The following is a 23185-nucleotide window of genomic DNA, read 5'->3' as shown; positions in this document are numbered from 1 at the left end:
CAGTAGATGAGCAATGACAAATATTTAAACAAATATTCCAAAATTCTCAACGAATATACATTTCATTGAGAAATAAAAACTCCACGAGAAAAGTGATCCATCCATGGCTAAGATAACGATAGTACTAGATTAAAAGAAGAGGCTTATAATGTTGTGAAGAATAGTGGTAAGCCTGAGGATTTGGGGAGCTTTAGAAACCAGCAAAGGATGGCCAAAACATTGATAAAAAGAGAGAAAATAGAATGAGAGTAAACTAGCAAGAAATATAAAAACAGATTGTAAGAGCTTCTACAAGTATGTAAAAAGGAAGAGAATAGTAAAAGGAAGCGTTGGCCCCTCAGAGACTGAGACAGGTGAAATTATAATGAGAAATAAGGAAATGGCAAAGATTTTAAATAAAAACTTTGTGGGTCCAAAAAAGCACTCCCCACTCGATCGGTGCAGAATGGCCGACAATCGTGACATTGCCCTCATTATTTTTGTGGTGGTGGACATTCCTGCCCGCCAATGTTCCTGCCCCGTTGACCCTTACCGACTGTCTGCCCCATGTGGGAGATTTCCCTGTGGGATGTTGCCCCACGGGAGTGGATCAGCCACCGCTTGGTGCCCCCGACAGCTTTCCCCTGCGGGAAGCTGCCTGTGGCTGGGCGGCACATCCGCCCTTAAAATGGAGGGCACACTGCCGTGGCTGCCATTTTATTTTAATTGTCAGCCGACCTCAAGGTCAGCCCTACAATGACAGCCACAGGTTGGGCCGGGCCGGCAACAGGCAGCCCGGCACCTGCTCTTTGGTGCTGGACCGCTGGCCTGGCCGAAACCTGTCCCATTGAGTGCCACTGATGTGGCTGCAGAGTTAGCAGCAGCCTTCCCCTTTAACTGGAGGGGAGGGATGTTGCTACGCATCAGCGCGACACGGGACCTCCGAATCGCGCTAACATCATCAGCTCGATTGCTGATGAACCGACTGATGTCCGCTGCACTCCAGGCCGACTATTATTTCGAACGCTGCCCGGGAGGGGAAAAAAAATTGAAAGAGCTCACTTTCGCTCCACTGGATTGGGGCGGAGAAATGTCTTAAACAGGGGGTGTGCCCCCTTTCAGTCGAGGGGCAATTTCGGCCCCTGTATCTGACTTCACAGTATAAGACACAAAAATCATATCAAAAATAGTGGGGAACCAAGGGGCTAATACAAGTGAGGAACTTAAAGTACTGAAGATAATAAAGAAAAAGTACGAGAGAAACTAATGGGACTGAAAGCCAACAAATCCCCTGTACCTGATGGCCGACATCCTAGGGTTCTAATAGAGGTGGCTGCAGAGATGGTGGATGCATTGGTTGTGATCTTCCAAAATTCCCCAGATTTGAGAATGGTCCCAGCGGATTGTAAGATAGAAAATGTAACCCCATTATTCAAGGAAGGAGGGAGAGAGAAAACGGGCAACTACAGGCCAGTTAGCCTGACAATAGTCATCAGGAAAATGCTGGAATCCATTGTTAAGGAAGTGATAACAGGGCACTGAGAAAATCATAATATGATTAGGCAGGGTTAACATTGTCACTAACAAGGACGTCAGGCAAACCATGGGTGGCGAACATGGCCCGGAGGCTTTCAATGGTGGCAGTGGATGTGCATGTTGACATTATTATACATTCAATCCATTTAGAATAAGCGTCCACTGCTATAAGGAACATCTATGCTAGAAAGGGGTTAGCGAAATCCACGTGGATCCTGGACCACGGTTTGGAGGGCCATGGCCACAGACTCAGTGGGACCTCCCTTGGTACATTGCTCAACTGTAAGCAAGTGTTACATTGGTCTACACATGACTCCAATTCCACCAGCTGTGTGACCTGGCGATAGCCTTCATCATGACTATGCCTGGGTGGGTACTGTGTAGGTCACGTATAAACATTTCCCTGTCTTTTTTTGGCAAAATCACGTGATTCCCCCATAGGAGACAATCCAAATGGATGGACATTTTATCCTTGCGTCGGTAAAACGGCTTAATTTCGTCTTGCATTTCTCCGGGAACAGCCGACCAGCTCCCATTAAGGACGCGGCTTTTTACTAATAATAGCACAGGGTCCTGGCTAGTCCAGGTTCTGATCTGGCGAGCTGTGACAGGTGACCCCTCGCTCTCAAAAACACCCATTACAAGAAGCAAGTCTGCGGGTTGTGCCATTTCCACCCCGGTGGTGGACAATGGTAGCTGACTGAGGGCATCAGCACAGTTCTTAGTGCCTGGTCTGTGGCGGATTACATAGTCATACGCAGATAACATTAGTGCCCATCTTTGGATGCGGGACGAAGCATTGGTGTTAATACTTTTGCTTTCTGAGAACAGTGAAATGAGCGGCTTGTGGTTGGTTTAGAGCTCGAGCCGGAGTCCAAATAGGTATTGGTGCATTTTCTTAACCCCGTATACACATGCTAATGCTTCTTTCTCAACCATACTGTAGGCTCTTTCAGCCTTAGATAAACTTCTGAACGCATATGCAACCAGTTGAAGTTTGCCTGACACATTGGCTTGCTGTAACACACAACCGACCCCATATGAAGATGCATCACAAGCCAGTACTAAAAGTTTACATGGGTCATACAGTACAAGTAACTTGTTAGAACACAGCAGGTTTTTGGCCTTATTAAAGGCTGTCTCTTGAGATTTACTCCAAACCCAGTCGTCACTCTTGCATAGCAATAAATGCAAAGATTCCAGCAAAGTGCTCAAGCCCGGTAGAAAGTTACCAAAATAGTTGAGGAGTCCCAGGAACGAATATAGCTCCGTCACATTCTATGGTCTGGGTGCATTCTTGATGGCCTCTGTCTTGGAGTCTGATGCCATCCACCGCAATCTTTCTCCCCAAAAATTCGACCACTGGCGCCAGGAAAACACACTTGGAGCATTTCAGCCTGAGTCCCACTCTGTCCAGTCGCTTTAGAACCTCTTCCAGGTTGTGCAAATGTTCGGTGGTGTTGCGACCAGTGATCAGGATGTTGTCTTGAAACACCACGGTGCATGGAACCGATTTCAGCAGACTCTCCATGTTCCTCTGAAAGATAGCCGCAGCCGAGCGAATCCCAAAAGGGCATCTGTGGTATACGAACAGTCCTTTGTGCGTGTTGATGCATGTCAATTTTTTTCGAAGGTTCAGCTAGCTCCTGTGTCATGTAAGCAGAGGTTAGGTCCAGCTTGGTGAATGACTTCCCCCCCACCCCTGCTAGCGTTACGAACAGGTCATCTGCTTTAGATAGTGGGTACTGGTCCTGTAACGAGATTCAGTTGATCGTTACCTTGTAGTCCCCACAGATTCTGACCGTCCCATCGCTTTTCGACACCGGAACAATTGGACTGGCCCACTCGTTGAACTAGACTGGCGATATGATTCTATCCATCTCAGTCTCGACTTTCTCTCGCATCATATATGGAACTGCTCAGGCCTTATAATGAACAGGCCGTGCATCAGGAACTAGATGGATCTGCATTTTGGCGCCTGTGAAGTTACCAATGCCTGGCTCAAATAACGCCAGGAATTTGTTTAGCACTTGGGCACACGAGGCATCATCCACCGAAGACAGTGTTTTGATGCCGTCCCAGTTCCATGGGATCTTTCCTAGCCAGCTTCTGCCGAGCTCTTTGGTACAAGTGCGCAGCTTTGTGTGAATCGGGTTTAGTTTTGGCCTTTGTGCCTTGTTGCCTCATAGTTTCTCAAAAGCCTTCTGGCTTATAATTGACTGACTCGCCCCCGTGTCCAATTCCATGGAAACTGGAATGCCGTTTAATTTGACTTTCAGCATTATCGGAGGACATTTGGTGGTGAAGGTATGCACCCCATACACTTCCTCTTCAGCCTTGGGTTGAGTTGCCTCTCTTAATCGTTCAGCGTGATCCGCGCCGGATCGGTCATCTTCTGCCGACTCTGCCACGTGGTGAGTCGCAGCACGTTTGCACATTTGCTGGAGGTGCCCCATTGTTCCACAGCCCTTGCACACGTAGTGCTTGAATTGACATTGATGGGCTCTATGATTGCCCCTGCAGCGCCAACGTGGTGTTAATGGATTCGCATTCACACCCCACATCGGACTCTTGAGTCATCCTAGGTCTGGCCTCTGCAGGCATGTAGGCCCTGCCATGTACAGTTCTGCCTGCTGAAGGCATTATTTTATGCACAGTTCTTGCCAGTGAGCTTCGATCCTGCAAAGATATCTGTTTAGTGTTATCGTTCGTGGACATGAAAGCCTGGGTTATCATGATGGCCTTGCTCAGATCTGGGGATTCGGCAGGCAGCAGTTTGCGAAGAATGACCTCGTGGCCGATTCCAAGCACGAAAAAGTCCCGCAACATTTCCACCAAAAATCCAGCAAATTCGCACTGTCCCGCAAGGCGTCTTAGGTCGGCGACATAGCTCGCCACATTCTGGCCCTCAGAGCGATGGTGCATGTAAAAGCGATACCTGGTCATTAAGATGCTCTCCTTCGGCTTGAGGTGTTCCCGGACCAGTGCGCACAACCCTGCATATGTCTTGTCCGTTGGTTTCGTCGGTGCTAGCAGATGTTTGACAAGGCCATATATCGTGGACCCATAAATGGTGAGGAGAATCGCCCTGCGCTTGATTGCGGTATCTTCCGTATCCAGCTTGTTGGCCACGAAGGACTGGTCAAGACGCTCAACGAATGCTTCCCAATTATCACCCTCAACAAATCTCTCAAGAATAACGACAGCCATAACCGCGTGAAAGTTAATAATGGGAAATGTGGAAATGGCTGAAACCTTAAACAATTATTTTGCTTTGGTCTTCACAGTGGAAGACACAAAAACCATGCCAGAAATTGCTGGTCACAGGAATGTGGGAAGGGAGGACCTTGAGACAATCACTATCACTAGGCGGGGTAGTGCTGGACAGGCTAATGGGACTCAAGGTAGACAAGTCCCCTGGTCCTGATGAAATGCATCCCAGAGTATTAAAAGAGATGGCGGAAGTTATAGCAGATGCATTCGTTATAATCTACCAAAAGTCTCTGGACTCTGGGGAGGTACCAGCGGATTGGAAAGCAGCTAATGTAACGCCTATGTTTAAAAAAGGGGGGCAGACAGAAGGCAGGTAACTATAGGCCTGTTAGTTTAACATCTGTAGTGGGGAAAATGCTTGAAACTATCATTAAGGAAGAAATAGCGGGACATCTAGATAGGAATAGTGCAGTCAAGCAGACGCAGCATGGATTCATGAAGGGGAAATCATGTTTAACTAATTTACTGGAATTCTTTGAGGATATAACGAGCATGGTGGATAGAGGTGTACCGATGGATGTGGTGTATTTAGATTTCCAAAAGGCATTCGATAAGGTGCCACACAAAAGGTTACTGCAGAAGATAAAGGTACGCGGAGTCAGAGGAAATGTACTGGCATGGATAGAGAATTGGCTGGCTAACAGAAAGCAGAGAGTCGGGATAAATGAGTCCTTTTCGGGTTGGAAATCGGTGGTTAGTGGTGTGCCACAGGGATCGGTGCTGGGACCACAACTGTTTACAATATACATAGATGACCTGGAAGAGGGGACAGAGTGTAGTGTAACAAAATTTGCAGATGACACAAAAATTAGTGGGAAAGCGGGTTGTGTAGAGGACACAGAGAGGCTGCAAAGAGATTTAGATAGGTTAAGCGAATGGGCTAAGGTTTGGCAGATGGAATACAATGTCGGAAAGTGTGAGATCATCCACCTTGGGGAAAAAAACAGTAAAAGGGAATATTATTTGAATGGGGAGAAATTACAACATGCTGCGGCGCAGAGGGACCTGGGTGTCCTTGTGCATGAAACTCTTTTAGAATCTACCTACAAAACATAAAACATTAAACCGTGCCACCCGACCTGGGTGACACACCAGACATTTACAAGGCCCTTTTTTTCCTTTTTTTTGGTTTTTTTGTGTTTTTCTTTTTTTTTGTTGTTTTTTTTGTTTTTTTTGGGGCACTAAAATCACAATTTTTCCCCAGTGCTCCCTATAAAAGGGAAGGGGGACACTAAAAGCACCGGCAATTAAATCAAATTAAACTTTAAAACGTAAAATCAAATTAAAATTTAGTTGCCGGGCGTGATGATGCACTCCAGTCCTTCCGGTGCCCACCTCTCGCGGAAGGCCGCGAGCGTACCGGTGGACACCGCGTGCTCCATCTCCAAGGACACCCTGGACCGGATGTAAGAGCGGAAGAGAGGCAGGCAGTCAGGTTGAACGACCCCCTCGACCACCCGCTGCCTGGACCGGCTGATGGCACCCTTGGCCGTGCCCAGGAGCAGTCCTACGAGGAGGCCTTCGGACCTACCTGCTCCCCTCCGCACAGGGTGCCCAAAGATCAGGAGAGTGGGACTGAAGTGCAGCCAGAATTTCAGGAGCAGCCCCTTCATATAATGGAACAGGGGCTGCAACCTCGTGCATTCAATAAAAACATGGAACACGGACTCCTCCAGACCGCAGAAATTGCAGGCGGCCTGGGAGTCCGTGAACCGGCTTAAAAATTTATTGCACGGCACTGCTCCGTGCACCACCCTCCAGGCCAAGTCCCCGATGAATAGTGGGAGGACCCCTGCGTAGAGTGCCCTCCATCGGGGACTCCCGCCTCCTCCGGACGGCAGGATGGTACGCCATGGCGTGTCCGGACGGCAGGCAAGGATGGCAAAGTTGAGAGTGTGCAGGAGCAGCCCGTACAGGAAACCCCTCCGCGCAGAACTGAAGGGCACGGAGGGGATTTCCCCGAGGCGGCTCAAGTTGTGAGGCGCCGGCCCCCGAGGGAGGTTCCGGGGTTTGGCGCCGATGAGGAATTCCGTCCGGACGGGGGTCAGTTCGGACGGGATCTCCCCACGTGCTTGAGCCTCCTCGATGCACCTAACGGAGTCAGGGCCCAGAGCTGTTTTTAGCGACTCGATGGCATCGGCCGCGTGGCGGACGTTGGCAGAATTTAGGCGCCGCGCCAGCGTGTCTGGCGCCATCCAGCCCGCACCTCCGCCATCGAGCAGGTCCCTGACCCTGGTCACCTCACCAGCCACAGCCCTCTCTTCCGACCGCCACATAAAACCTCGGTCGTGGAGGTACGGATTCCCGAGCAGCGGCTCCTGCAGGACGGCCGCCACTCCAGCCGGCGGAGAGCTGCGCTTGGTGGAGACTTTGTTCCAGACCCTGATGAGTTCCCTGTAAAAGACAGGCAGCTCCCGGAGGACGGTCCTGACACACCCCAAGTTTACAAACAGGAGCTGCGTGTCGTAATTGAGGTCGTGCTGCTGGCGGAAGAAATACGTCGCCACAGCACACCACCTAGGAGGGGGCTCGACGTAAAGGTATCTCTGCAATCCCAAAAAGTTAGTTTGCAGGTGCAGCAGGTAATCAGGAAGGCGAATGGAATGTTGGCCTTCATTGCGAGAGGGATGGGGTACAAAAGCAGGGAAGTCCTTCTGCAATTGGTGAGGCCGCACCTGGAGTACTGCGTGCAGTTTTGGTCACTTTACTTAAGGAAGGATATACTAGCTTTGGAGGGGGTACAGAGACGATTCACTTGGCTGAATCCGGAGATGAGAGGGTTACCTTATGATGATAGATTGAGTAGACTGGGTCTTTACTCGTTGGAGTTCAGAAGGATGAGGGGTGATCTTATAGAAACATTTAAAATAATGAAAGGGATAGACAAAATAGAGGCAGAGAGGTTGTTTCCACTGGTCGGGGAGACTAGAACTAGGGGGCACAGCCTCAAAATACGGGGGAGCCAATTTAAAACCGAGTTGAGAAGGAATTTCTTCTCCCAGAGGGTTGTGAATCTGTGGAATTCTCTGCCCAAGGAAGCAGTAGAGGCTAGCTCATTGAATGTATTCAAGTCACAGATAGATAGATTTTTAACCAATAAGGGAATTAAGGGTTACGGGGAGCGAGCGGGTAAGTGGAGCTGAGTCCACGGCCAGATCAGCCATGATCTTGTTGAATGGCGGAGCAGGCTCGAGGGGCTAGATGGCCTACTCCTGTTCCTAATTCTTATGTTCTTATGTAAAGTTCGTGATCTGTTACTCGTCGCCAATTCTTATGTTCAGAATAACTCCACAAGACTCTGTACTGTAAGCTCAAACTGTTGTGACCTTGGTCTCTTTAATGTAACTCCAGAGTGAGGAAGCAGCATGGTAGACTGCTTTTTATACCTGCTTGCCCAGGGTGTGCAGGTGACCCTTGGGTCTCCAACAGGTGCACCCTCTGGTGGCAAGTCTAACACACTAGTAAAGTTTACATACATAACAGCAAGGATCAGTGCTGGGGCCTCAGCTATTTACAATCTATATCAATGACTTAGGTGAAGGGACTGAGTGTAATGTATCCAAAAATGCTGATGATACAAAGCTAGATGGAAAAGTAGGCTGTGAGAAAGACACAAAGAGACTGCAAAGGTATATAGATAGGTTAAGTGAGTAGGCAATAAGGTGGCAGATAGAGTATAATGTAGGAAATGTGAGGTTATCCACTTTGGTACGAAGATGTGGTGGCTGGTGTGCAATGGCCACCCAACGTTAAAAGAATTCACGCACAGGCTTCTTCCACCGTTTAAAATGAGCTCATCAGTCACCTGAGCACTCATTTTTAGTGTGGAAGCAAGTCATCCTCGACCTCGAGGGACTGCCTATGGTAATGATGAGGAAGAATAGCAAAACAGAATATTTTTAAATGGTGAGAAACTATTAATGTTGGTGTTGAGAGAGATTTTGGTTGTCCTCAAACAGGAAACACAGAGAGTTAGCATGCAGGTACAGCAAGCAATTAAGAAGGCAAATGGCATGTTTGCCTTTATTGCTGGGGGTTGGAGTATAAGAGTAAGGAAGTCTTACTACAGTTGTACAGGGCCCTGGTGAGACCACACCTGGAGTACTGTGCACAGTTTTGGTCTCCTTATCTGAGAAAGGAAATACATTCCTTGGAGGCGGTGCAACGATTCCTGGGATGAGAGGGCTGTCCTATGAGGAGAGATTGAGTAGAATGGGCCTGTGCTCTCTGGAGTTTAGAATAATGAGGTAGTCTCATTGAAACATAAGATTCTGAGGGGATTGGCAGGGTAGATGCTCTGAGGCTGGCTGGAGAGCCTAGAACTAGGGGTCACAGACTCAGGTCAGCCACTTAAGACTGAATGAGGAGGAATTATTTCACTCAGAGGGTGGTGAATCTTTGGCATTCCCTACCCCAAAGGGCAGTGGATGAGTATATTCAAGGCTGAGATCAATAGATTTTTGGACTCTAGGCGAATCAACAGATATGTAGATCGGGTGTGGAAATGGAGTTGAGGTTGAAGATCAGCCATGATCTTATTGAATGGCAGAGCAGGCTTGAGGGGCCGTAGGGCCTACCACTGCTCCTAATTCTGATGTTCTGATGAAGCTGGAATTTCAAACCCCGAGCCATAGTCAGGATTTCGCCCTTCAGCTTTGAACTACAAAGTGTTTGGCGATTGGTGTACCCCTCTCCCGGTGATATCCCACGTGTACCCCTCTCCCGGTGATATCCCACGTGTACCCCTCTCCCGGTGATATCCCACGTATACCGCTGTCCCGGTGATATCCCAGGTGTATCCCTCTCCTGGTGATATCCCGGGTGTGCCTTTCTCCTGGTGATATTCCGGTGCTCCCCCAGGTGTACCGCTGTCCCGGTGATATCCTGGGTGTACCCCTCTCCCGGTAATATCCTGGGTTTTTCCCCTCTCCCGGTGATATCCCGGGTGTACCCCTCTCCCGGTCATATCCTGAGTGTACCCCTCTCCCGGTGATATCCCAGGTGTATCCCTCTCCTGGTGATATCCCGGGTGTGCCCTTCTCCCGGTGATATTCCAGTGCTCCCCCAGGTGTACCATTGTCCCAGTGATAGCCCAGTGCTGTGCCGATGATATCCCAGGTGTACCCCTCTCCCGGTGATATCCCAGGTGTACCGCTCTCCAGTGCTCTCCCAGTGTTGTCCCAGTGATATCCCGGTATATTAGCCCCCTGCACTAACTGATGGTTAAATTGCAGCCACTCTGCACAGGGCAGTTACTGCTGTGTGAGAAGTCCAATATAATCAGTGTTTGTGAGTAATCGGAGTAGCAGCACTAGAAGTAGCAATTAAACCGAGTAAAGGAAGGAGCGGTGTGTAACTTAAACCTGGTCTATGTAAAACACAATGACCGTCGTTAAGTGCACACCTTATCTGTGACAGGATTGGTGTACACACAGCGCTGAGCAGGTTTTTAAACCAGAGAAAAGATTGAGAACAGCTTCACTTTGCATGGGCCGAAATGGGAGGAGTGAGCACTGTTCGGGTTGGAGTGAATCACATTTCAGCCCCTGTCTGTAGCTGATGCGAATATTCTGTATCACTGGTATCCAATAAACAAGACGTTCTCAAATCTGAAACATTTTCTGGAGCTGTGAATGAAATGTGTTTACACGACAGGCAACGGCGTTAAGCCCAAGGGGTCTGAGTGTTCGCGCTTACATTAAATATTCATAAGAGGATGTGTTGAATATTTCAATTCCAACTCTAACTTTAAACAACAGATTGTATAGGAGCAAAGCCACCAATACAAACAGACCCTGAGCAGAATCAATCCCTCGCTCCCTGGGGATATGGCTTGTAGGATCAGAGAATTTGCAGCAAAGAAAGAGGTAATTGGGCCCATTAGCCCTGAGCCGGTGCTAGCTCCCATTTCCCTGTATTTCAGTTATTGATACAGTTGTGTTTTAATGATATGGAGCTGGGAGTTCGATGGTGGTGGAGCAGCACCGGATTGCTGGTGTTCTCGGCAACACTGGGGCTGCAGCGTCATGCACCAGCAGTCGTTAAAGGGCTGCTGGCTGCCCACTCTGCACCAGGCAATGTTCCAGTGTGAGGGGAACGGCACTGGGCAGTGGGGCCAGGGGCATTTTTATACAGATTTTGGCCTCCCCATCAGCGCCTGTTCCAGACAGACGGCAGCTGGACAGAGACTCGGACATTGCGGCCACGATATCGGGCAGTGGCCGAATTAAAGTGAGGTCGAGGGCTTGTGAGCCCATCTGACAGTTTGTGCATGGCTACTGAATCCCTTCCTGTTCACCCGTTAGTGTGTGGCACGCTGTTATCCAGCTCCCCTCTGTCAGCTGTTTGGAGCTTGAGAATTCCTTGTTCTAAAGCTCCTTTCCAAGCGCCTTCATTCATGCTCTGACCGTCCCACTTGGTGCCCAGAGTCTCCGCCTGAACCTGCAGTCTCTGCGCTCCAAGAGCCATTCACTGTGTAACGTGCTTCGAGGTGAAAGACCCTGCATGAATTCAGGTTAGATTTAATCTCCGAGCTTGCTCTGCCTCTGTTGGTGTCTCTCAGACTGTAACTGGTCAGCGCTGGGCTGCTTCTACCGAACACACTCCTGCTCACAATTATTGGCTAATGTGTGCAGGCGTGACCATTGGCCTCACCGTGATTGGCCAGGAGAGTTCACAGCGAGTTAGAAACATAGAAACATAGAAAATAGGTGCAGCAGTAGGCCATTCGGCCCTTTGAGCCTGCACCGCCATTCAATTAGTTCATGGCTGAACATGCAACTTCAGTACCCCATTCCTGCTTTCTCACCATACCCCTTGATCCCCCTAGTAGTAAGGACTACATCTAACTCCTTTTTGAATATATTTAGTGAATTGGCCTCAACAACTTTCTGTGGTAGAGAATTCCACAGAATTGATTCTAGCTCCTGACTGTTCTGTACTTCAATCACACAGTCATATTGTTGCTGTGCACAGTCAGATTTCGAACCTAAATTAATCATCAATCTGTGAGAAAGTTACATTAAATGAATCATTAACTTAAAAACACATCACACGCCTAATAGCTTCTTGTTTGTTACCTTCATCCTTGACTATTCCAACGCTCCCCTGGCCAGCCTCCCACCTTCCACCCGACGTAAACTTCACCTCATCCAAAACTCTGCTGCCCGTGTCCTAACTCGCACCAAGTCCTGCTCACACATCACCCCTGTGCTTCCGGTCCGGCAACGCATCAATTTTAAAATTCTCATCTTTGCTTACAAATCCCTCCACAGCCTCGCCCCTCCCTATCTCCGTAATCTCCTCCAGCCCCACAACCCTCCGAGATAAGAACATAAGAAATAGGAGCAGGAGTAGGCCATTTGGCCCTTCGAGCCTGTTCCACCATTCAATAAAAACATGGCTGATCTGATCATGGACTCAGCTCCACTTCCCTGCCCGCTCCCCATAACCCTTTACTCCCTTATTGATCAAAAATCTGTCTGCTCTCTACCTTAAATATATTCAATGACCCAGCCTCCATAGCTCTCTGGGGAAGAGAATTCCATAGATTTACAACCCTCTGAGAGAAGAAATTCCTCCTCATCTCAGTTTTAAATGGGCGGCCCCTTATTCTGAGACTATGTCCCCTAGTTTTAGTTTCCCCTATGAGTGGAAATGTCCTCTCTGCATCCACCTTGTCATGCCCCCTCATTATCTTATATGTTTCAATGAGATTTCCTCTCATTCTTCTGAAGTCCAATGTATATAGGCCCAACCTACTCAACCTATCCTCATAAGCCAACCCCCTCATCTCTGGAATCAACCTAGTGAACCTTCTCTGAACAATGCAAGTATATCCTTCGTTAAATACGGAGACCAAAACTGTACGCAGTATTCTAGGTATGGCTTCACCAATACCATGTACAGTTGTAGCAGGACTGCTCTGCTTTTATACTCCCTTGCAATAAAGGCCAACATTCCATTTGTCTTCCTGATTACTTGCTGTACCTGCATACTAACTTTTTGTGTTTCATCCACAAGGACTCCCAGGTCCCACTGTACTGCAGCACTTTACAATTTTTCTCCATTTAAATTATAATTTTCTTTTCTATTATTTCCGCCAAAGTGGATAATCTCATATTTTCCCACATTATACTCCATCTGCCAAATTTTTGCTCACTCACTTAGCCTGTCTATATCCCTTTGCAGATTTTTCGTGTCCTCCTCACAACTTGCTTTCTCACCCACCTTTGTATCATAAGCAAACTTGGCTACATTACACTCAGTCCCTTCATCCAAATCATTAATATAGATTGTAACTAGTTGAGGCCCCAGCATTGATCCTTGCGGCACCCCAATGGTCACTGTTTGCCATCCGGAAAATGACCCATTTATCCCGACTCTGTTTTCTGTTAGTTAGCCAATCCTCTATCCATGCTAATATATTACCCCCAACCCCGTGAACTTTTATCTTGTGCAGTAACCTTTTATGTGCCACCTTATCAAATGCCTTCTGGAAATCCAAATGCGCCACATGCACTGGTCCGCACTCCTCCAATTCTGGCCTCTTGCCCATCCCCGATTACATCACTCCACCATTGGCGGCCGTTCCTTCAGCTTTGGAGGCTCTAAGCTCTGGAATTTTCTCCCTGATCCTCCCTGCCGCTCCTTCCTCCTTAAACCCTACTACCTCTTTGTCCAAGCTTTTGATCACATGTCCTATCATCTCATGTGGCTCGGTGTCGAATTTTGTTTGATAACGCTCATGTGAAGCTCTTCGGGATGGTTTTTTACGTTAAAGACGGTGTATAAATGCAAGTTGTTGTTTTGAGTTATACATTTCAACCCTTTCACTTCTTCACACTGGTGGCTGGTCACACTTTCCCTACGATAACCAGCAGGGCGGGCCATTAGAAAGAAACCGAAGAAAGACTTGCATTTCTACAGACTTTTCACCACCTCAGGACGCCCCAAAGTGCTTTGGAACCAATGAAGTACTTTTGGAGTGAGGCCACTGTTGTAATATAAGAAAAGCAGCAGCCAGTTTACGCACAGCAAGCTCCCACTAACAGTAATGTGATAATGGCCCAGATAATCTGTTTTCGTGATCATGATTGAGGGATAAATGGTGGCCAGGATACCGAGAAGAACTCCCCTGCTCCTCTTCGAACAGTGTCGTGGGATCTTTTACACCATTTGCAAGGGCAGACGGGGCCTCGGTTTAATGACTCATCTGAAAGTCGGCATCTCTGACTCCCTTGTTGTAGCAGGATTTCTCTGCTTTTATACTCTATCCCCCGTTATTCGGCCCGTCGAGCCAATGCCAATTCTCAGCTAGAATTCCCTTTCCTCGTAGTCCTGAAAATTTTGTTCCTTCAGATACACATCCAACCCCCTTTTGAAAGATAAGATTGAGTCTGTCTCCACCAGCCTTTCAGGCAGTGCCGTATCCCTTAGTATGTCTCCTCTGACAGTGCAGTGCTCCCTCAGTACTGCCCCTCCGACAGCGCAGCGCTCCCTCGGTACTTACTCTCTGACAGTGCAGTGCTCTCTCAGTACTGCCCCTCCGACAGTGCGGTGCTCCCTCAGTACTGCCCCTCCGACAGTGCAGTGCTCCCTCAGTACTGCCCCTCCGACAGTGCAGCGCTCCCTCAGTACTGCCCCTCCGACAGTGCAGTGCTCCCTCAGTACTGCCCCTCCGACAGTGCAGCGCTCCCTCAGTACTGCCCCTTCAACAGTGCAGCGCTCCCTCAGTACAGCCCCTCCGACAGTGCAGCACTCCCTCAGTATTGCCCCTCCGACAATGCAGAGCTCCCTCAGTACTGCCCCTCCGACAGTGCAGCGCTCCCTCAATACTGCCCCTCCGACAGTGCAGCGCTCCCTCAGTACTGCCCCTCCGACAGTGCAGCACTCCCTCAGTACTGCCCCTCCGACAGCGCAGCGCTCCCTCAGTACTGCCCCTCCGACAGTGGAGGACTCCCTCAGTACTGCCCCTCCGACAGTGCAGGACTCCTTCAATATTGTCCCTCCGACAGTGCAGCGCTCCCTCAGTACTGCCACTCCGACAGTGCAGGACTCCTTCAGTACTGCCCCTCCAACAGTGCAGGACTCGGACTCCCTCAGTCCTGCACTGAGGCGTCAGCCTGGACTGTGAGCTCACAATCCATTCTGACTTGTGTACGAAGCCACGACTGACACTTTCACCAGCTGATGTGATCTAATCGTGTCTCTGTCACTTTCTGTTTCTGATTCAGAATGTGCAGGTGAATCGATCATCAGAGGATGCACTGCAGACGGTTCCGGTCTAACAGAAGCTGCTCGGTCTCAGCATACAGGAGATGAGGAGTTGAGATACACCTTGCAAATGGACAGCGTGGGATCTGACACACCCACGGAACGTGCAATCGACAACTGTCCCACTCTTCTTTACCCCTGATCCACCAGACAAACAGTGAGATTGCCTTCAATTGCGAGTTGACATGAATACTGAACCAGTGCTCACCACGGGGCCGGCCAGTGCTCCCCACAGACTGCATCAGTGCTCCCCACTGCATCAGTGCTCCCCACATGCCTCGACCAGTGCTCCCCACATGCCTCGATCAATGCTCACCACGGGCCTCAATCAGTGCTCCCCACATGCCTCGATCAGTGCTCCCCACATGCCTCGATCAGTGCTCCCCACGGGCCTCGATCAGTGCTCCCCACGGGCCTCGATCAGTGCTCCCCACGTGCCTCGATCAGTGCTCCCCACGTGCCTTCAGTGCTCCCCACGTGCCTCGATCAATGCTCACCTCGGGCCTCGATCAGTGCTCCCCACATGCCTCCAGTGCTCCCCACATGCCTCCAGTGCTCCCCACATGCCTCGATCAGTGCTCACCACGGGCCTCAATCAGTGCTCCCCACATGCCTCCAGTGCTCCCCACGTGCCTCGATCAGTGCTCACGGCATTTTATAACTTTTCTGCTCTAACAGTTTATTACCTGTACTGTGATTCTTCAAGCCGAGTTTGTGTGTCTGTATCTTGTGACAGCATTAATGCACGGTCCTTTTTAGTTGCGGCGCTGTGAAATGTTTTGCTTTTTAACGGACATTATAATGGAAGTGCGAGTCTGTATTAAGATCACGGTTTTGGTGTAACAGTCTTAGGCTGGATTTTCGGCTCCTTTGCACTGCGGCTTTTGCCGGGTTTTGCGTCCAGCCATGATCCTCTGGCCGGATTTTGTGTCCAGCCGTGATTCTCCGGTCGGGTTTTGCGTCCAGCCGCGATCCTCTGGTCCCGTTTTGCGGCGGCGTTGAGCAGCACCACCAGGAAAAGCCGAGCCAAACGTGCAACGCCTCACGTTGCAACACCGACAGTAGTTTGGACTCGCACCCGACCCGTCCACCCTGACGCGCCCCGCGATGACCGCCAGGGGTGAGGGAGCTAAACTTCAAGAAAGGTACGGTCAGTGTTAATTTTATATTTGTTAGTAGCCATTTGTGTTGTGGTGGTGTGGGCAATGTTTTTGTGATTTTTTCTCCCCCTCCCAAGGCCTCTCTCGGAGCGTTCCCGACACCGCACTAAAGCTGGCAAGGTTCAGATTTTTGCGCCGTGAAAGTTGTACAACGCCTCCCTTTACGCTGCGCCCTGGCAAAACTTTCTTCACACAGCGCAAACGTTACCCGGGCGGTAACTTTCCTGTCCCGAAAACGGTCAAACCGAAAATCCAGCCCTAAATGTGAAATGAAGCGCAAGCTTCCTACACCGAACTGAGTTCAGCACTAAGGTATCAGCTGTGCCTCAATCGGTCGCACTCTCATCTCTGAGCCAGAAGGTCGTAGGTTCAAGTCCCACTCCAGAGACTTGAGCCATAATCCAGACTGACACTTTATGCATTACTGAGGGAGCGTTGCACTGTCAGAGGGGCAGGACTGAGGGAGCGTTGCACTGTCGGAGGGGCAGTACTGAGGGAGCGGTGCACTGTCGGAGGGGCAGTACTGAGGGAGCGGTGCACTGTCGGAGGGGCAGTACTGAGGGAGCGGTGCACTGTCGGAGGGGCAGTACTGAGGGAGCGTTGCACTGTCGGAGGGGCAGTACTGAGGGTGCGTTGCACTGTCGGAGGGGCAGTACTGAGGGAGCGTTGCACTGTCGGAGGGGCAGTACTGAGGGTGCGTTGCACTGTCGGAGGGGCAGTACTGAGGGAGTGCCGCACTGTTGGAGGGGCAGTACTGAGGGAGTGCTGCATTGTGGGAATGCACGTCTTTCTTTAATTGGGAAACTCAGTCAGAGATCAGAGTCTGTTGACGGAGGAGCTGCTTGGCTAAGCTTAGATTCTGTGTCCCTGAACAGCACAGAGCAGGGTGAGGTCTGTGTCTGGGGCAGAGTGGGGTCTGCGTCTGAGGCAGAGTGGGGTCTTCGTCTGGGGCAGAATGGGATCCGCGTCTGAGGCAGAGTGGGATCTTTGTCTGGGGCAGAGTGGGGTCTGCGCCTGGGGCAGGGTGGGGTCTGCGTCTGGGGTAGAGTAGGGTTTGCGTCTGGGACAGGGTGGGGTCTGCATCTGGGGCAGAATAGGATCTGCGTCTGGGGCAGGGTGGGGTCTGCGTCTGGGGCAGGGTGAGGATTCTGAATTTGAACAAAATTCCAATCTCTACATTTCTTTGGACAGTATGTAGTGGAGCGCGGGAAGAAGGCGTCTGTGGTAATTTGAGGAACGGAACACGTGAGCACACATCCCCTGCACACACACATATCCCCCACACGCACACCCACCCACACAGATCCCCCCGCACTCACACTCACCCATGCACATGTACCCACACGTACATAGACACCTACACCCGCCCCCCTCCCCCGCGCGTGCAGACAGATCCCCCTGCTCTTACACACACACACACAACCCCCCCCCCGCACTCACATTCACACGCACCAACAGACACATGTACACACAGACACATGTACACACAGATATACCCACACAGACACGCACCCACACAGTCCCCACCCACCATGTGCCAGTGTCGAGTGCTTGCTTGGAACAGTTCAGGGTGATGTTGTGATGAGATGGGATGAGCAGTCTGTCTGTGGGTCACTGGGAATGTTTTCCGTTGATCTTGGGTCCGCGATCTTGCCTCTGCTTACAGTTCTCCAGTGATAACTCTCTCTCCGCCTCTCACATTCTCCCCACGGACCCCTCAGAGTGTCTCCTGTAAATCCTCAGTGAATCTTTCAATCCAGCTCGGGCACTGGCTGAAGCGATTGGGTTTGGAACTCTGTCGAGGCGATACTTTTACTCGAGGGCAACTGCACGATTTCCTCTTGACCTGCATGTTTTTAAGGGATGCATATAATTGTATCAGATTTCCCGCTTTAATAAATTTGCGGCTGTGAAATGCGGTGAGAAGGCGGCTGTACGATTCAAGCAGCTGCCGTACTTTTACCATGTTCTGTTTAAATGTTTGTGTCTTTAATTATTAAATGTGATTTGGTGACACAATCCTCGTGTCGTGCCCTCTGTGGTTGGGACGGGTCAGGGGTCGAGGGCAGGACCGCAGGTCCTAAAGCCCACCGGCTGTGGACACATGTCCCAACAATCGACAATAGGAAATATCAGAAAACCAGGGAACCAGGCTGGAGTCAGGTGGGGCTGCAGGAATGCGGACAGATACAGAGTGAGCAGAGATCGAACTGACGGGTTACCAGTTATGTAACACAACTGAATGTTTAAAATACTTCTTTTGTTCATTAAACTAAACGAGTCCGACATTGATTTCTGTCTCTGCCTCTCCATCTCCTGGTGTTGACCGCGATTCCTGGCCAATGGCTGTAGGTGTAATAGGCTTCCTGTCCCAGTCTGTGGCCCCGAGCTACCCGCAGACCTCTCTGTACAAACACTGCTCTGTGGACATGATCCCACAGACCCTCAAAACATAACCGTTAAAGGGTTAAAAGAAGAGCGCGTGTTTCAGGGGGTGTGAGCGGCAGATTGTGATACTGCACAAAAAGTATTTTTTGAATAAAAAGTATTTTTTTAACTCATTTTGTAAAAGAATTGACGCCACACATCAGTTCCAAGGACAACGATTTGGTGAAATGTCTCCCACAGGCTTGTGTTATGTATGTAAACTTTACTAGTGTTTAAGACTTGCCACCAGGGGGCGCACCTGTGGGAGACCCAAGGGTCACCTGCACACCCCGGGCAAGCAGGTATAAAAGGCAGTCTACCATGCTGCTTCCTCACTCTGGAGTTACATTGAAGAGACCAAGGTCACAACAGTTTGAGCTTACAGCATTCAGTCTTGTGGAGTTATTCTGAACACAACAGTTTGGAATCCGCGTGCCTGTACCAGAGGAACGCCGTGATCACTGCCTCATTACCTCGCCTTTCCCACCAGCTATACTGAGGAGGAGGAGGAGGAGGAAGACAGGAGACAGCCCCTATCTGGTCGACCTGTCCGTGTCCGACTGCGATACCAGTAAATGCATATTCCCCATTCACCAACAATCTCTCTCGCACCTTGCCTTCACTCTGACCATCACAGCACTGGCCACAATGCAAAAATAAAAGCCACCACTAAATAAGCATTACAAACCAAATTTATAAATAACAACATGCCATATTGTATAAAAGAGTCAGCTTAGTGCCCATCTTCTGTGTACCTTTGCATGTTCCAGTGCTGCTACACAGTGCTGCCCCAGGAGCTGCAGCATGGCAGGTGGAAGGCTGCTGACTGTCAGTGGGCGAGACAGCAGATGGCCTTGGAGGGCGACTTCGAGCAGCTCTGGGCCTGGTAGGCCCGGCTGCGGACTGCACCATCTCGGCGTGGGCGGCAAAGTCCGGGCTGGCTGGCCGACAGGAGTGGCAGTGGTGGGAGTGTGAATGCTGTCATCCTGAAAGGGGACAACGTGTTTGTGCTGCACGGAGCCCAGTGCCTGGACCTCGCCCTGCTCCTTGATGTTGCACATGCTTTCTGGTACGATTCCCACTGCACCAAGCATTTCATTGTGCAGACCCATCATCATTCTTCTGTAGGCTACTCCATCGAAGTCTTCATCTGAGTCCTCCGCAGCAGAACTCGTGTGCGAGCTCGCCCGCCGGGGAGCAGGCCCTCACTGCAGGCTACTCCTGCCCGGTGTCTCACCACGTCTGAGCTATGCTCCAAATGACACTCCGTGCCAGTATCTAAGCTGGTAGTTGCGAGTGTGAGATCGAGTGCTGTGTCTTAAGCGTCGCTGCCGCCTTCCACCTGTTGCTCTTCCACCACTGCCTGGCCAGATTGTAGTTCTTGGCTATGTGAAAGGAGAAAGGCACAAGGGTCTGGTTGTGGTACGGGGCGGGCGGGGGAAGTAAGGTGCATGCTTACACCATCTACAGCTTGTAAATCAAAATACATTTTGGCATGACAGAAAAGTGGGATGTGAGAAGGAGGGTTAGGTATGAGGATCCCGTCATCTTCGATGGTTTCAGCCAAACCGCTGGTCACTGGCTCAGCGATGGCTCCAGTGACGGTAAGTGCCCAGTGCTAAATGTGCTGTTGTGTGGCTGCACGCCTCAGACCGCCTCCTCCATCAGGATAAGTTATTGCAGGCACGCCTGTCTCCCCGGCACGCTGTCTCCAGGGGGTCGCCCCATCTCCCCGGCACACCTATCTCTCCAGGGAGGTTGCCCCGGCTGCCTCCGGCTATGCGCCAACTTGTCCTGGAAGAGAGAGGGAGGTGTGTCAGTGAGTGTGATGCAACCTGTTTGAGTGGTGTGCCTGTCATGGTTGAATAGTTTGTGCAAGGTGAGAGGTGGGTGTGGGGCTTGCAGCAGTGCTACATGTGTGCGGGCGAGGTGAAGCTGGGGATGTGAGGTATAAGTCCTGATTGATCGAAATTGTTGGGAGGTGAGTGATGGGGTGTGTGAGCAATGGCTGAGGCTTGTGGTGCAGTTGGTGGGATGTGGCATTTGAAGATGAATTCACTGACCTTGATCATCCGTGTGAGGTCATTCAACTTTTTGCGGCACTGGACACCGCGGTGTCTCACCAGGTCCTCGGGGCTTGACTCCTGGCATTGACCACCAGGGCTCCCTGCTCCCACTGACGTCTCAGTGTGTTTCTGGAGGGCCTCCTGTGGATAGAGGACCTCTCTCCTCCTGTCCACCTCCTGCACCAAGGCTTCCAGTGCAGTGTGTGAGGACCTGGGAGCCTGCACTCTTCCTTGTGCCATTACTCACTATTCTTGCACATCACACTCTCTTCCCCCAAACTGTTTCCAGTGGCAGGAGAGTTGGTAACCAGGGGACACAGATTTAAGGTAATTGGAAAAAGAACCGGAGGGGGAGATGAGAATTTATTTTACGCAGCGAGTTATTGTGATCTGGAACGTGCTGCCTGAAAGGGCGGTGGGAGCAGATTCAATAGTAACTTTCCAAAGGGAATTTGAAGGTGGAAAATGTGCAGGGCTGTGGGGAAAGAGTAGTGGGAGTGAGACTAATTTGAAAAGCTCTCTCACAGAGCCATCACAGGCACAATGGGCTGAATGGCTCCTTCTGTTCCTGTGTTTGGTGTGGGGAGCAGTGACACCCTGTGGCCAACACCAGTACCGCCCTGTCCCGACGCCGCTTCCAGTCAAAGGGTTTATCTTGGGAGAGATCCGGGTAAACTGCTTAAATCAGGCTGTAATCTAATACAATATACTGTATTCTAGCTAGTTTCAATGTTTTAAATATAATACTAGTTTGACTACTTCAGATATTTAAATTGATAAAGTTATCAGTTTGTACAGATAATTCCCGCTGTATAATCCGCTGGGATGTTCCCACATTGACGTCGCACGGACGGGTTTTATTTTTCTGTCGATCGGAAGCGACTGAAGGTCGAAGCTGCAGATTTCGGGATGAAGAGTCAGTGTTTTGCTCCCATGGGATGGAGAAACTTTCCAATCGGGCTTTGATGAGAAGCGAATATCGGGCCGGGTTACCCCTCCGCAGTTTACACCTCAACTCCACACTCACATTCCCAGCGGGAAATTTACACCCACGGACACTGCAATCCCGGAAATTCTTCAGCAGGGAAAATTCAACACCTGCAGCAGGGAATACGATAAAAATAGCAAAAATCCTGAAGTGTTCGACAGGAAACTTTTGGGATTAGGAACTTAATAAACGGCAATATTTGGGTTAGAGGAAAATGGGTGGGAGAAGGTGAGCGTGGAGCACTCCCCCAGACCCTTTAATATCCCACCCAGTCTAATTCCACTTTCCTCCGCAATCCCCGCACCCTTTAATATCCCACCCAGTCTAATACCTCCCCCCCCCTCCCCTCACCTTTTAATATCCCCAATCTAATCCAACTCTCCCCCTCATTCACCGTTCCCTTTAATATCCAACCCTGTCTAATACCTCCCCCCTCCTCACCTTTTAATATCCCCAATCTAATCCAACTCTCCCCCTCATTCACCGTTCCCTTTAATATCCAACCCTGTCTAACCTCACTCCCCATACATTTTAATATCCCACCTAGTCTAATCTCACTCCCCAAACCTTTAATATCACCCAGTCTAATCCCACTCTCCCCCTCACTCCGCATAGCCTTTAATATCCCTCCCAGTCTAATCCCACTCCCCCTCACCTTTTAATATCCCACACAGTCTAAACTTAGTCTACCCCTCACTCCCTACATCCTTTCATATCCCACCCAGTCTATCCTCACTACCCCATCGCTCTTTTAATATCCCACCCAGTCTAACCCCACTCTCCCTATCACCCTTTAATATCCCACCCAGTCGAGTCCCACTCTCCCCCTATACCCTTTAACATTTAACCCAGTCTAACCCCACTCCCTCTCACTCCCCCCACCTATTAATATCCCACCCAGTCTAATCCCACTCTCCCCAGACCCTTTAATATCACGCAGTCTAATCACACACTCCTCCTCACTCCCCGCACCCTTAAATATGCCTCCCAGTCTAATCCCACTCTCCCCCTCATTCCCCGCACCATTTAATAACCCACCCAATCTAATCCTACTCTCCCGCTCTCTCTGCACCCTTCAATTTCCCACCCAGTCTAATTCCACGCTCCCCCTCACCCTTTAATATCCCACCCAGTCAAATCCCACTCTCCTCCTCACTCCGCGCACCCTTCAATATCCCTCCCAGTCTAATCCCAGTCCACCGTCACTCTCCATACACTTTAATATCCCACCCAGTCTAATCCCACTCTCCCCCTCAAACCCCACACCTTTTAAAATCCCACCCAGTCTAATCCCACTCTCCCCCTCACTCCCCACACCCTGTAAAATCCCACCCAGTTTAATCCCTACTCCCTCACTGCCCTCACCCTTTAATATACCCAGTCTAATCCCACTCTCCTTTTCACTCCCACACATTTCTATATCCCTTCCAGTCTAATCATACTCTCCCGCTCTTTCCCCTCACCCTTTAATATCCCACCCA

At 50.1% G+C, this 23185-nt stretch overlaps 1 protein-coding gene across 2 annotated transcripts in view; it reads left to right on the top strand.

Annotated features, from left to right (window-relative positions):
• LOC139250519 (6-phosphofructo-2-kinase/fructose-2,6-bisphosphatase 4-like) overlaps nt 1-23185 on the top strand; it is a 282039-nt gene that overhangs the window by 249179 nt on the left and 9675 nt on the right. Inside the window, exon 14 of one of the 2 annotated variants that reach the window (XR_011591316.1) lies at nt 15024-16208. Coding sequence is in view for 1 of the 2 variants with exons in the window: in XM_070872895.1 (XP_070728996.1) it covers nt 15024-15077 (54 nt within the window). In the remaining variant the exon portion in view is untranslated. Of the gene's footprint in view, nt 1-15023; nt 17279-23185 lie in introns of those variants that run through there. The other variant, XM_070872895.1, reaches the window with a different exon arrangement.

This window comes from Pristiophorus japonicus, unplaced genomic scaffold (genome assembly GCF_044704955.1).
Source record: "Pristiophorus japonicus isolate sPriJap1 unplaced genomic scaffold, sPriJap1.hap1 HAP1_SCAFFOLD_384, whole genome shotgun sequence".
Lineage (NCBI taxonomy): Eukaryota > Metazoa > Chordata > Chondrichthyes > Pristiophoridae > Pristiophorus > Pristiophorus japonicus.
This window is presented reverse-complemented; position numbering and strand designations above follow the sequence as displayed.